Genomic DNA, 15,325 nt, shown 5'->3' with positions numbered 1-15,325 from the left:
ACTACAGTGAAAAGGCGGCACTCGATGGTCCTACGTGTTCGTGATGGCAGCAAGCAACAAGTCATCGGTATCAAATACCAGGAGCAACGTGACATCAGCATCATCTGTAAGTGCGGCTCGCACCAGAGCTAAAGCAGAAGCTGCTAAGGTACGAGCATCATATGCTAGCCAGGAGGCTAAATTAAAACTGGAAAAGGCTGCTAGAGAAGCAGAAAGGAAAACTAGAGAAGCTCAAAATCAGTTGGAAGCCGCTAGAATTGATACAGAGCTGGAAGTGCTAACATTAAATCGTGAAGCAGACGCAGCCATCGCTGAAGCACAGGTGTTAGAAGATGTAGCAGAAATGCATGGAAACGTAGAAAATGTGAAATCTGAGTCAGAAGACAGGCTTAGATTGCAACGTATTAGTGAATATGTTTGCTCTCAAAATGATCAGAATCAGTCCACCTTTGCACCAGTATCTGTCCCACCTGTTAAATCTGTAGACCGTGCAGAATCACAAGACAGTTTCAGAACATGGCATCCACCTACAAGCTTAGCGGAATTCCAACATAGCAACAGCAAGCCCAAGCCTGAAGCGGATAATGGGACACATCCACCCACAACAAACCTGTCTAAACTGACCAGAGCTGAATCGAAGACCGACGTCGAAAGGACAAACCCTCGCACGTATATAGGTGCTCAATCACAAACACCCCGGCATATGCTTCCAGTGAGCGTGTCACAACCACCAGACCCTCTGGCACAATATTTGGCGCGACGTGATCTCGTTACATCAGGACTGTACCAATTTGATGATAAGCCAGAGAATTTCCGTGCATGGCGGTCCTCATTCACTAACGCTGTTGCTGAGGTTCAACTTACAGAAACACAAGAATTAGACCTCATGACCAAATGGTTAGGAAAAGAGTCTGGACAGCAAATAAGATGCATACGCTCAGTGCATGTCAATAATGCCAGTTTGGCTCTGCACAAGGCATGGGAGAGGTTGAATGACTGCTATGGCGCCCCTGAGATGATCGAGCAGTCGCTGTTTCAGAGACTTGACAGTTTTCCAAAAATTGCAGCCAAAGATCACATCAGATTACGTGAACTTGGGGATTTGCTTATGGAGATACAAGGCGCCAAGGAGGATGGATACCTCACTGGGCTGTCATATCTAGACACCTCCAGAGGTATTGGACCCATAGTAGACAAGCTCCCATATGGGCTCCAGGAGAAGTGGGTGTCATCTGGGTCGTGGTACAAAGGGGAGAATAACGGCTGCTTCCCTCCCTTTAGTTACTTTTGTAACTTTGTCTGTCATGAGGCAAAGAAGCGAAATGACCCCAGCTTTATTCATCAAAGCAATGGCGCAAACCCCACAAGACCAGAAAGATTACCTATGAAGAGCTTTAACACCAACAAGTCTATCGCGGTTCACAAAACGGATGTCTCTACAATCAACAACGACCCTAACAAGAACTGCCCATTGCACAATAAACCTCACCCACTTAAAAAATGCAGGACATTCAGAAACAAGTCCCTCGATGACAGGAAGGCCTTTCTAAAACAGAAAGGAATATGCTTCAAGTGTTGTTCTTCAACTTCACATGTCGCCAAAGACTGCAAATCTTCCGTGAAATGCTTAGAGTGTGAAAGCATCTATCATGATGCAGCCATGCACCCTGGCCCACAACCTCAACTCACCAAGGCTCCTCCACCACCACAAGAGAATGGCGGGGAGGGAGAAGATGACTCTAATGTAACTGATGTTAGAACCAGCTGCACAGAGGTTTGTGGCCCCGGCCAGTGGGGTCGTTCTTGCTCTAAGATCTGCCTTGCAAAGGTCTACCCCAAACATTCAAAACACAAAGCCATTAAGGCTTATGTAATTCTGGACGACCAGAGCAATCGCTCTTTAGCCAGGCCAGAGTTCTTTGAGCTGTTTGGTGTGGAGAACAAACCACTCTTATACCATCTCAGAACATGCTCCGGCGTCATCAAAACGTATGGCAGGAAGGCAGAAGGATTCCAGATAGAGTCGTTGAACGGCAACGTTCTCATACCTCTTCCCCCACTCCTTGAGTGCCCTGAAATCCCTAACAATCGAGCTGAAATCCCAACACCAGGTGCAGTTTTGCATCATCCTCATCGCTACCATATAGCCAAACACATCCCCGATCTGGACCCAGAAGCAGAGATACTCCTGTTGCTCGGGAGAGACGTGCTTAGAGCACACAAGGTCAGGCAGCAAGTTAATGGGCCACACAACGCTCCCTTTGCACAACGTCTCGATCTAGGCTGGGTGGTGATAGGGGAGGTGTGCCTAGGTAATGTGCATAAGCCAACGGTTGACACATTCAAGACCCATGTGCTAGACAGCGGTCGCCATTCCATATTTCAGCCCTGTGCAAGTTTCATGCAGGTCAAAGAAACACAGCCAAGCTTCAGCAAATCTAACAAAATGCCAGAGAGGATGCTAGGACACACAGTGTTTAACCAATCTGAACATGATAACAAACCGGCCCCATCAATAGAAGACATTCTCTTCCTAGAGATCATGGATACAAATGTCCACAGAGATGACACTGGTAGTTGGGTTGCTCCATTGCCGTTCAAGGAGCCACGGCAACGTTTGCCAAATAATAAAGAGCATGCAGTTAAGAGGTTTGAATCCTTGCAACGCCAATTCAGGAAGAAACCCGAGATGCAGAAGCAATATGTGGCATTCATGGAGAAGATCATTGCCAATGGTCACGCAGAAGTGGCACCACCCTTGAGGGAAGATGAAGAGTGCTGGTTTCTTCCATCATTCGGGGTATACCACCCACAAAAGCCCAACCAAATCAGGGTGGTTTTTGATTCCAGCGCTCAGTACTGCGGGGTCTCCCTCAATGACGTGCTTCTGACTGGTCCCGACCTCAACAATTCTCTCTTGGGTGTCCTTCTACGCTTTCGAAGGGAGAGAGTAGCTATCCTCGCCGACATCCAACAAATGTTTCACTGCTTTTTGGTCCATGAAAGGCACCGCAACTTCCTCCGGTTTTTGTGGTATGAGGACAACAACCTCACCAAGGCAGTTATCGACTACCGCATGAGGGTTCATGTCTTTGGCAACTCGCCATCTCCGGCTGTGGCCATCTATGGTCTGCGAAGAGCCATTGCTGAAGGTGCCCAGAAGTACGGTGCCGACACAGTGAAATTTGTGGAAAGGCACTTTTACGTGGATGATGGCTTGGTGTCTCTCCCATCTGAAGCAGAAGCAATCAACCTTCTCCAACGGACTCAGGCTTCAAACCTGGAATCAAACCTCCGCTTGCACAAATTTGTGTCGAACAGTCCAGCAGTCACTGGAGCTTTCCCGCCAGAAGATTGTGTCCTGCTCATCAAGGATCTGGATTTGAGTGGGGAGACAGCACCCATGCAGCGCAGCCTGGGTTTGCTTTGGGAAATCAGAAAAGACACATTCACATTCTCTGCATCAACTATTATCAAACCTTTCACCCGACGTGGAGTCCTCTCTACCGTCAATAGCGTTTTTGATCCGATGGGTATGCTGGCACCTGTCACAATCCAGGGACGAGCTCTTCTTAGGGAACTTAGTTCGGAACTGACTGACTGGGATGCACCTCTCCCAGAAGACAAGCTGAAGAAATGGGAAACCTGGAGAGATTCTCTTCAAGTCCTAAAGGAGCTTCATGTGCCACGTGCATACACATCAACCTCGCTCACCAAAGCTGTGCGCACAGAGTTGTTTGTATTCTCAGATGCCTCAACTATGGCCATTGGGGCTATCGCTTACTTGAAAGCCATCCAGGAGGATGGAAAAGTGGAAGTAGGATTTGTTATGGGCAAAGCCAAATTAGCACCCCAGTCTGAACCAACAATCCCGAGGCTCGAACTCTGCGCTGCTGTCCTTGCAGTAGAAATGGCGGATCTCATCCGGGAGGAGCTGGATCTGAAATTGGATGCTGTCTGGTTCTACACGGACAGTAAGGTGGTACTCGGGTACATTTGTAACATGACAAAACGCTTCTACACATATGTCCATAACAGAGTCCAACGTATCCGACAATCTACCAGACCAGAACAATGGCGTTATGTGTGCACGGAAGAAAACCCTGCGGACCATGCATCCAGATCTCTGCCTGCATCACATCTGGCACAGAGTTCTTGGTTCACCGGACCTTCATTCCTGCATCAGTTATCTGCAGAAACAACACAAACCAGTGAGACGTTTGAGCTCATCGACCCGGGAAATGACTCAGAGATTCGATCACAGGTACGCACCTACACTACTCACCTGAAGGAACCTGTACTTACCCCTGATCGCTTTCGCCGTTTCTCCACCTTTACCTCTCTACTGCGAGCAGTGGCTTTCCTTATCCATGTGGCAAGATCTCATAAACATTCAAACCAAAACAGCAGGTGTACAGGATGGCACACATGCCGCTTACCTCGTACTGTGGATGAAATAGCTCAAGCGAAACATGTCATTCTGCAAGCAGCACAAAGGCCAGCCTTTGCCAAGGAACTGTCGGCCCTCCAAACAAACAAAGTGGTGCCCACAAACAGCCCGTTGCATAAACTCAGTCCAACTTTGGAGAGTAGTCTCATCTGTGTTGGAGGCAGACTGAAACATTCTCAACTAACGTGTGAAGAAAAGAACCCAGTAATCCTACCCAAGGACAGCTACGTTTCCTTACTGCTCGTACGACATCACCATGAGCAGGTGAGACATCAGGGTCGACATCTCACAGAAGGTGCAGTAAGGGCAGCTGGACTGTGGATTTTGGGTGGGAAGCGACTAATCAATTCAGTCCTACACAAATGCGTAATCTGCCGGAAGCTGCGTGGAAGACCGGAAGAACAACGTATGGCTGACTTACCGCCAGAACGTCTCAAGGTTTGCCCTCCCTTCACATACGTGGGACTTGACGTCTTTGGACCTTGGTCTGTTGTAACCAGACGTACCAGAGGAGGACAGGCAGAGAGCAAACGGTGGGCCATGATGTTTAGTTGTTTGAGTTCAAGGGCCATCCACATTGAGCTGATTGAGTCTATGGACACATCTAGCTGTATAAATGCTCTCAGGTGGTTCTTCGCTCTCAGAGGCCCTGCAAAAGAACTTCAGTCTGATTGTGGGACCAACTTCATTGGAGCTAGCAAGGAGTTGGAGATGGATAATACTGTACGGGGGTACCTCAGCAAGCAAGGATGTAGCTGGAACTTCAGACCTCCTCATGCTTCCCACATGGGAGGCTCGTGGGAACGGATGATTGGTGTTGCCAGGAGAATCCTTGATTCAATGCTCTTGCAGCAAAAGAGTCGCCTAACCCATGAAGTGCTGTCAACACTAATGGCAGAAATTACAGCTATCATCAATGCACGTCCACTCCTACCTGTGTCTACAGACCCAAACCAACCTTTCATTCTTTCACCAGCCATGCTCCTCACACAAAAATCAGGAGTTCCACCTCCTCCAGGAGATTTCACAGATAAGGACCTCTTCACAAAACAATGGAGGCAGGTTCAAGCGCTCGCGAACCAGTTTTGGGCCCGTTGGAGCAAAGAATACTTACCATCTTTACAACAAAGACAAAAATGGACAGTGACACGCAGAAACCTTCAAGTTGGGGATCTGGTCCTCCTCAGGGACAAGCAGACCATCCGCAACTACTGGCCCATGGCCATAGTCACAGCAACCTTTCCTGGGAAGGATGGACATGTGAGAAAGGTTGAAGTAAAAACGACCGACCAAGGTGACACAAGAACCTTCCTTAGGCCAGTTGCAGAAGTAGTTCTTCTTCTGCCTAAGGACTGATTAAGGACTGTTGTTTGGACTCATTCAAGTTCATAGTGGCCTCACATAGGCCAGGCGGGGAGTGTGATGCCTCAAAGGCATTTATGTCATTTATCTTTAATGTTTGCTTTAAAATAATTCTTTTGTATGTCTTTAAGTTAAAAAGAACAGTAAAAAAAGAGTTAAAAATGTTAAAAAGCTTTAATTTTGAAGGTGAACTTGCTAATAACCTCACTTCCTTGTGGGTTACCTGTATTGCTTCATTTCCTGTTTACTTGCTCTTCCTGGTTGCTCTAAGAGGGAGAGTGACATGCGGTCTAGCTCTGAGGCTTATCCACAGCCATCCTCTTGGGATCATTGTTCAGGCAACGCCGTAAGTGTATATATTTCATGATGAAGGTGTTAAAAAGGCATAAATAGCGGTATTTGTTAAGAATTATATTTTATTTGTGATTCATGGAGGTTGATTTGTACATGTTAAAAAAGGCAGTTTTGATGATCATTACTGTTGCTAAAGCTAACACGAAGGTGTAAGGTCACATTTTGAGTTATTTCGTGACGCAATATTTATGTAAACGATCATTTTTTCTATTCTGTATTTCTTTTCAACTACAGTTTTCACCGCTTGTCAAATGAAGATTCTGAGTAAAAAGTCAACTCTACTCGGACTCGTGTATTCATTGACAGAGGTTTAGCTTGGTGTTTAATCAGAGTTGCTACACTCTGCAACAGAACACTACAGAGTGTGTAGTTAATGTGTTGTCTTTTGTAGTTAGTGTGTAGTGTTGTGGATAGTTTTGTGTTGTGTGTCAGAACAATGAGGTGACTGCTGTCTGCAGGTATCAGGCGGTATGTTCTCCTTTATAGTGGACAGAAATTTTTGGAGTGGCACAAATAATTTGTGTGGCATCTTATTGAATGCAGAACAGCTGATTGTTCTGTAAATAGTTAGAAATGGTTATTTTAAAAAGGGGCAAAAGGTAAATGGCTGAAAATAACTTTGTTGTTTGCAAACCTTGTGCATATGATTTTAAAATTGACAATATATATTTACATTTAAAGTTATTAAACATGATTCAATAAACATTTTTGTGGTTGTTACAGTAAAAATATTACTTTTTCTACTCGGATTTTATGTTTTTTGTCTGATTATAGATCAATTGTATAAATACAGTATGTCAAAATGAAAACATAACTGTAAATTCAGACATATGAGGTTGTGCTGAAAAGGATGATCCCAAACAAGGCAAAGTAAATAGTTTTTAAAGGTGAAATGTAGAGGGAAAATCAAAAGTAGTTAAAAATGGGCAATTATATCCTGGACCCCAGAGTTTTTTTTTATTTTAAAGTAACGCAATAGTTACTTTTCAAGTAATTAATTACTTTTAGAATATTGTAACTCAGTTACTAACTCAGTTACTTTTTTTGAAGAAGTAACTAGTAACTGTAATTAATTACTTTTTCAAAGTAACTTGCCCAACACTGATTATGAGCGATTTTAGTTTGACATTATTTGCCAAGTCAAACATAATGCCACAGATTATTTCACAGTGCTGTTGATGTTAACTAGCAACAGGAAGAAGATCTAAAATGTTAGGTTGATCGTGCACATAATAAGTGCAGTGTGCACATATTAATTAGCACATAGCAATTATTAACCAGTAGTTTGAAGGAGAGTCAATAATTGCCAAAATAAGCAAAGAACAGACAGAAAAACAGAAATTCCTTGATGTTTTAGAGAGATGTAATGTATAACAGATGAAATGTTACATAACATGTGCAATCCATGAGGACAACAGCAATTACACTGTCACTGAAAACAACCTTACCATTCATTTCTGCTTACCATCATTTCATTTGGTGCTGAAAATGTAGGGCGTTCGTTAAGGAGGAGTTTGTTTTTGAAGGTCTGTCTCTGCCACTCTCTCATTGTGGTGAATGTTTCCCCAATGGACTCTTCATGAATCCTCAGTCTTGTCTGTAATCATTTGTAACGTTATTACATTTATCTTTATGAAATCAAGTAATTAATTATAAAGGCACTTTAAAATTAACTGTGTTTTATCAGAGAAAGAACAGTTGCACTGGTCCAAAGAATTAGAGGAGGACTTTTTAATCAGAGCATTTTATTCAAATCAATCAGTCTAATACATTTAATCAATGTCTATTAATCTTGGTCAATTATGCAGCAGAGGGGGTTGTTAATCAGTTTCAGCTGCTTTGGTGTTAATTTCATTAACACCAGGTGAACTCAAAGGGCAACAATGAGACAACACCCCAAAACAGGAATTCAGTTCAAGGCGCTAAATATTGTAAGGTAAAGACCATACAAAAATACAAAGAAAACAGAGAAATCCCCAACAATTATATGAGAAAGTGCTTTAGCCACAGTGGGAAGGAAAAACTCCCTTTTAACGGGAAGAAACCTCTGGCAGAACCAGCCTCAGAAAGGGGTTTAGTGGAGGAAGAAGGGACAAAGACAGGAGGTGGAAGAGACCCAGAGATTAATAATAACTAATGATTAAATGTAGAGTGGTGTACAAACACATAGCTTTCAGTGTATCTTTTTTACTCACTGAGGGCTCTGCCTACCGTTCTACTTTTAAACACTCTAGGAACCACAAGTAAGCATGCTCTAATGGGGGTGCACGGCATGAATATGGTAAATATAAATACACATCCAGTCATCCACTCATTCACGCATACATTCACACACTGGTGATGGCAAGCTACATTGTAGCCACAGCCACCCTGGGGCGCACTGACAGAGGCGAGAGAGGTGTGTTAGCCACGGCTCTCTGTAGCGCATCATGCTAACCTCCCGGTACTCCTTTTGGAGTCTGGTCAGCGCCACCAATTCCTCGATCTAACATTTCCCACTGTGACACTAGCACCACCGGGCCCTCTGACCACCACCAGTAGGCAACAGGTGAAGTGTCTTGCCCAAGGACACAATGACCGAGACTGTCCAAGCTCGCCGATTACAAGGTGAATTCCAAACCCTTGAGCCACGATCGCTGTATATGTATTACGTTATTCATTTTTATTTATGGTATGAATAAAAAAAATTGTTTATGTTAAGATATTCATTGTGTGTACTCATGTTGTACAGTGTTTAACTGCATTATGGTGGTTTAACAGAGACAGTATTTTAGTTGTCACCATAAGGAGGCACTGTTTCATTGTAAGGGCACGGATGCTGCATCATCACGCCCCTAAGAAGAAAAAAGTATACCACAACAAAATGGCACCCATGAGGAAAAAAAAAGGATTTGCGCATGTGAAATAAAGTTCCCAAAATATTAAGGACATTTTTGCCTCCGTCGTCATTTTCCTTCGAGTTGATCGCTGTCGATGCTGCAATACTCAACAGTTTATTTAAATGCTTGGACCCTATTAGCATAATGGACAGGTTTTGTTTTGTTTTTTGCGGGGGGGGGGGGTTGCTTTCTTTTGGTCAATGTGCATGATTGACACCTCATTTTAATCGTTTGAGCCATTAGGATCACAGTAACGATCCCACGTCACTTCAACCAATCAGACGTTGCAAGGCCAAAACCCACGTGGGCCCAAATTACTGCATGTGACGTCTGTCCAGTCACGTGTCTGTAGGTGGGTCTAAAATGAATATTGGTGACGGAAAATGGCTCTGATGCGGCTAGTTAGGCGTGGTAACTGCTGATAATCATGTGGCTACCGGCTACCAGGGAAAATAACGGAGAAAATTGGGATGGTAAGCCAAATTTCTGTCTTAGCGTATTTGCGTATGTGTTTTTGTGGTCTTCTTTTGCGTCTCATTCAGTGAATTCTGGACAGAGCGTGGTGAAACTTGGTGTTTGGAGTCAGTAATACCTCTGGAAGATAACTAGCCTTTCTTTAGCCGGTTGCATTAAGTTTGAAGAATTTCTTGTTCGGTTTTGTTTGTTTAGCGGACTTGTGCGCATTTACGTAACTGCTCGTTTAATCGTGGCTTGTTTTCATTGTGTTTGGTGGTTGTAGAAATGGTTTATATGAGATTTTACCTGAGATTCAGAGGTTTCTGTGGATACCACACATGTCGGGACTTATATTTCTCACCCCGTTTTATAACCGATTAAATGTGATCTCTTCCTTTTTGCCCCCATGTGGTGGGGCGTGGTCTGTGGTGCCGTGCAGACGCACCTGCACGGCATCTGCAGATCACGCCCGTGGTGTTAAATCACAGGGAAACCGGGTTGAGAGTGTTATTGTGGTGTGATGTACGGCTGGCAGCTTGGGAGCTGCAGCCAATGTAAATAAATGGCTCAGTGGTTCCCAAACTTTTTTTGCTGGGCCCCCCTTTGTTTTACAGGAAAAATGTTCGTGCCCACCCCCCCCCGCCCGCGTGCACACACACAAACACATTCTCCAACCACACACACCCATATTTTGCTCATTTGCGGTTTATTTCACACCTCAAACATTTAGTAAAGTAATCTGCAATAAATGACAGGTAGTAATAAAATAAACTACCAACTCTTTTACGCTATGTCTGCACCTACACGGGTATTTTTGAAAACACAGCTGTTTCGTCCACACGTAAACGGCGTTTCGAATCACTGAAAACTGAGATTTTTTTAAAACTCTTTTTTTGCGTTTACGTTTGGACGAGGAATACAGAGTTCGTCACGCAACGTCAAAGGTATGTGAATTTTTTCACGTCAGGCAGTGCGCCACGTTATTGCTTACGTGAGAGGAATTGCAGAATGGCAGATAGAGACGAAATACTGTTACTGTTAATCTGACTATCTTCAGTTTTTACACGCTTACATATACACACGCAGTTACTGTCCCTCTATTTAGAAAGGCAGAGGCTATTTACGTGTAGTTGTTTGTTTGTTTTTTCCTGTGTAATAATATTCAACATTGCTATCAATACATTTTTCAAAAAAATGCCTCTCTGTGCAAAATGGGTTTAAAAACATAAACAACTATGGGACAATGTTTGTACGTGATTTGAACAGAGGGAACAAATCGTGGCAGGATCAGCCTGATATTATTTGTATCCCACTGTAACTTTACTGTATAAAGAGCTAACATCTCCAAAATGTCAGTAGTTAGTCATTACAACAAGTGTTTGTGAACTAAAAATCAAGAATCTGGGATACTGTTTGCCCGTGATTTGAAAAGTCTATCGCATGCTCCTGACGAAGGAAAGACCAATTCTGCAGGGGAGACCTACCTCGGCACTTGTGCAGGTGAAGCCAAAGGGAAGATATGCCTCACCATATTTTCTAGTCTTTGGCTTACAATGAAGTTGGTTTGGAAACATATTCAGCTATGCTTCAGCTCCTGCTTTGCGTTTCTGTGGCCGCCCCGTGCTAGCAGTGTCCAAGCGTTTTGTTCCCCCCCCCTTTCATACCGCACCCCCCCCCCCCCCTGCAATGGCTCTGCGCCCCCCCCAAGGGGGTGGGCTCTGCGCCCACTTCCCACTTTGGGAAGGTCTGGGCTCTAACACTGAATCTGTGGTCCCGCTGTGCCTTATTCACGCCACACTGGTGCTGAAACCCAGGATGCGGCACAATGGGCCCACAACAGAGCCAGGGAAGGGAGGAGCTGTCCCAGACAATGGCTAGCACGGCGGCTATCCTTTTCTTTTTTTTGAACAATAAAAATATTGTTAAAAAAAAGCATGCCGGCGATGGAGAATGAAAAGGGAGAAAGCGGATCGTTGAATGAAATGGATGAACCAGAATTGGTTTGTAAAAATGCTGCAACTTCACTGGTGTGGAACTGGTTTAGCTTTTGTCCTTCAGATACACATCAACAGATACAAATATGGCACACTTAAAATCAATAATTTGATTTTGCTGAAAATCTGTCAAATGTTTTAGTACGACTTTGCTAAGCTACGAACCCGCACCGCTTGATGGATTGTTGGAGCATTACGGCTATCGTATGCAGGAGCCTCGTGGAGTGATACCTACTGTGCTTCAACATAATATTACTGTACTGTGTGTGTATAACCTCTTTTTAAGTTTTGTGGATATTATACATGGTTATGCTGAGGATATGTCGGCCAATTTCCACTGTCAGCAAGGAATTTGCACTTGCACTGTTAAATTTTTATATAACTTTAATGCACATAAAAAAACAGCTGCTTGTTTAAGTGAAAATACATTGATGTTGTTGTTTTTTTTGCACTAATAAAGTTGTGGAGGAACAAAGTATTTTGTCTAGTGTCAATTATATCGTCAGTTATGTCCTTACCGCAAATTTTCAAATGTATATCGTGATAAATATTTTTGGTGATATCTCCCTGCTCACATGGCAGCTGCACTGAAAGAGTCCTGGATTCCGGCCGTGGCGAGGAGTGGTGACAATACGAACGTCACTTTCTCCTGTAAGACGAGGCAGGGGAAGCAGGCACCGCTGGAGCAGAAGGCGATGTGGCGGAGAACTCCTTATCCTCCTCTCGCAGTCTAGCCCAAAACAAGGGTGGGGGGCATAATCCGAGCACGGCAAGTGAGAGTGGACCTGTTGCTGTGGCCAGTAGTGATGTGCGATACCACTGATTTCCTTTCTGATCCGATACCAAGTAATATTCAGGGTGGTATCGACGATACTGATCCAATACCGATACTTTGTACAAAAACTTATTTTATTTATTGTATCTCAAATTATAGCGTCATAATATAATGATTACAGGACATCGGATTACTTGTTCTTATCACTTAATAATGCAGAGTTCATCATATAAAAATAAAAAAAACTGAAGTTGTGCGCTATTTGAACACCTTGCCTGCCTGCAGCATTAAAGGACTCCGTGAGAGACGTCTGTCTCGCCCTAGCAGCACCTGTCCCTCTCCTCCTCTTCAGTTCACCTCAACATACGCTCGTCATATTTTGTGATATGATTTGGTGTTTGACAAGGTTAGTGATGTTGCCACAACCATACATGCCAACCCTCCTGATTTTTCCCAGAAGAATCCCGAATTTCAGTGCCCCTCCCGAAAGTCTCCCGGAGCCACCATTCTCCCGAATTTCTCCCAATTTTCCACCCGGACAACAAAATTGAAAAACCATATCGCAGAATTCATAGCGTGGCCCAGCCAATTCCAGTCTCCAACAATGACGGCAGCTACTTAGTTTTAATATTACTCTTATTTCTTTTTCTGGGTCTCAAAAAAACTTTTAACATATTTTCAGGTGAGAATGTAGCTGTGTAAACTTCAAATATCTGAGCCGATCGACACATCGTTTTCAAACCCCCGTGGTCTTTCAGTACTCGGGTTAACATGATATATAAGTCACTTTGCTAAGTTAAAAATGTTATTGTTTGGCATTTTCAGTGTTTTATTTGTTCGTGACTAAATCGGTTTGGCTGAGATTAAAGTTATTAGATTAGATTAAATTAAATTTAACTTTATTAATCCCTCGGGAGGGTTCCTCCGGGGTTTTCACACAGCCGAATAAACGTCAAACAGAAAACTAATTAAGCAAAGTGTGAGACGGTCGAGAGTTTATGCCAGCGCCCGGTTATATTTTAGATAGCAAGTAGCAGACGGCAGTTTCACTCCACCGAGGGAGCTCGTGACGTACTACCTGGCTTTCTTTAGACCGCGAAGGCCGGAACCTCAGGTGGAAGCAGCCTCTGAATTTGGACACCCCCGCTGTTTCCGGGCCGGCCAATAATAACGGTGACATTTAACGTATTTTATCCGATAAATAAACACAGTAAAATGTATTCTCCCCCCCCAACAGCCCTTTTGAATGTCTCCCTAATTCTGAGGTCTCAAGGTTGGCAAGTATGGCCACAACACCTCACTTTTTTGCCACATGTATCGCAAACCACGTCTCAGCTGTTTGTGGAGGTAAAATACGTCCGCACAATTATGCTCAGCCATTGTTGTGAGTGCGTACGCCAAGGGGCTACGAGACATTTATACAGTCGTATTTCGCACATGACTATGAAAGGCGGAAGAGGAAGTAGTTACTTTGAATGTAGATGTAGCCGGATGGACTACTCGTCTTTCTTTTTCTCTCTCTCACTCTCTCTCCTGCGCTCGCTCTCTCCTGCGCTCATTCTCTTCGCTGCGCAATTAGGTTAATTGGGAACCCACCTGCATATTGATTGCAGGGTGGCGTCAGCCTGTATAAAGCTAAGCCGGTGTTTTTCTGGATCATTTCTCCCGTGCATTCGGCGCAAAGCAGCAGTAAATGCTGGCACACTGTGACGGACTGATCAGCAAGAGTAGATCATATGACAGCTACAGGTATGCTCTCGCTTAACCTCCGATTCCCTCCAAGTACCGGAATTTGTATTAATATAGTTTTTGCGGCCTGTTGTAGCGCGGCAGTTTCTGTTTTATTTCGGCGTTGCAGAGAGAGGTGCTCGTGTTATCCCCACCAGTGAGAGTATAGAGCCTCCGGTCCTGGGGTAAGCCATGAAAACTATATTAGCATTCCCAGCTACAAGAGGCTAAGGTTACATTTATCTGTTGTTTTAGGGTTTGATCGCTCCCCCTCACCATCTCCGTGGCAACTCGCCCAGCCTTAATTGGAGAATCAAGACCCCTGCCTAGCCGCTGTTGTGAGGGCTCCTCCTCGGTGGAGCCTGCTGTCTTGTCTTGTCTCTTGTTTTATCTTGTCGTGAGACTGCTTTTATTAAGTAGGCCTACCTTTTCCTGGTTCGCCTGGTTTTATTCTATTTTATTCTGGACTGTTGCTTGTACCCACGCTTCTGTGATGGGGCTGAAGTGATTCTCTGCCCGGGTGTCCTGCCGGGAATTTTAAATCGCCTCATTTGCTGGTTTCAGCCTGTGGGGAGCCAGACCAGCTTGCGATCGAGGCTTGGACAACTACTGCCAGCACGAGTGGTAGTTTGACCCGTGGGGCATAAGCCTTCCAGTGTGGTGTGTGTGCATGTGCGATTTCTTTTATTAAAGTGTGTTTTAGTTTTTTTATGATCTGTAGCGAGCCAAATGCTCAGTGTCCTTTTATTCCTTTAACATATTTTTCTGTGTTTTATTTCAGTGAACGGAGGACGTGCCAGTGGCCCTGGGACCTCAGGTGGTGGGTTGTTTTCACACTTTCTTTTGTACAGCACCGGGTGGGCTGCAGTGATTTTCTTTTTGTGTGATTTTCTTTTGGGTCCACGGCTGCTGGTAAGTCAAAGTTCCTTTATTGTACTTTTAGGACACTGTCAACAAAGACGCTACATTTTGTTCTCCTAATATTTTATTCTTTATTTCTTTTACTGTAAATAAAACTGTTTTAATATTGGAGCCAACCTGCCTCAGTGTACATCCTTGAATGCACACTGAGGCAGTGTGCATTCAACCTCTTTATTCTTTATCTATTTTTCTTAAAAATATATTTCTTGGGGGTGGAATTCCCCTAGGTGGCGTTGTCATTTTATTATTTCTTTTAGAACCCCGCCGATGGCAAGTATGGTCACAAACACTGAGCTTCAGGCTGCCAATGGGCTGGCCATTCCTTACATTGGCCTCAGCGACATTAACCATTATGGCTTTGCTCTTTACACCGGGTGCTGTGAGGACGCAGTTGAGGATCGCTTGG

General features: G+C 44.1%; 2 protein-coding genes across 4 annotated transcripts in view; one reads left to right on the top strand and one right to left on the bottom strand.

Moving 5' to 3' along the window:
• Positions 1-15,325, bottom strand: part of LOC146502556 (E3 ubiquitin-protein ligase rnf213-alpha-like) — a 118,169-nt gene that overhangs the window by 83,247 nt on the left and 19,597 nt on the right. For all 3 annotated transcript variants that reach the window (XM_085132746.1, XM_085132744.1, XM_085132745.1), the window contains one exon: positions 7,632-7,763. In XM_085132746.1, coding sequence (XP_084988872.1) covers positions 7,632-7,763 — 132 coding nt within the window. The remainder of the gene's footprint in view (positions 1-7,631; positions 7,764-15,325) is intronic.
• Positions 44-5,925, top strand: LOC146502557 (uncharacterized). The gene has a single exon (XM_085132747.1). The coding sequence runs from the start codon at positions 44-46 to the stop codon at positions 5,804-5,806; it is 5,763 nt and encodes a 1,920-aa protein (XP_084988873.1). The 3' UTR covers positions 5,807-5,925.

The sequence above is a fragment of the Neolamprologus multifasciatus genome, chromosome 15 (assembly GCF_963576455.1).
Source record: "Neolamprologus multifasciatus chromosome 15, fNeoMul1.2, whole genome shotgun sequence".
NCBI classification, from domain to species: domain Eukaryota; kingdom Metazoa; phylum Chordata; class Actinopteri; order Cichliformes; family Cichlidae; genus Neolamprologus; species Neolamprologus multifasciatus.
This window is presented reverse-complemented; position numbering and strand designations above follow the sequence as displayed.

What these genes read in the sequence shown, in the direction of transcription:
- LOC146502557 (XM_085132747.1), top strand. Translation starts at nt 44, where the DNA reads ATGGCAGCAAGCAACAAGTCATCGGTATCAAATACCAGGAGCAACGTG.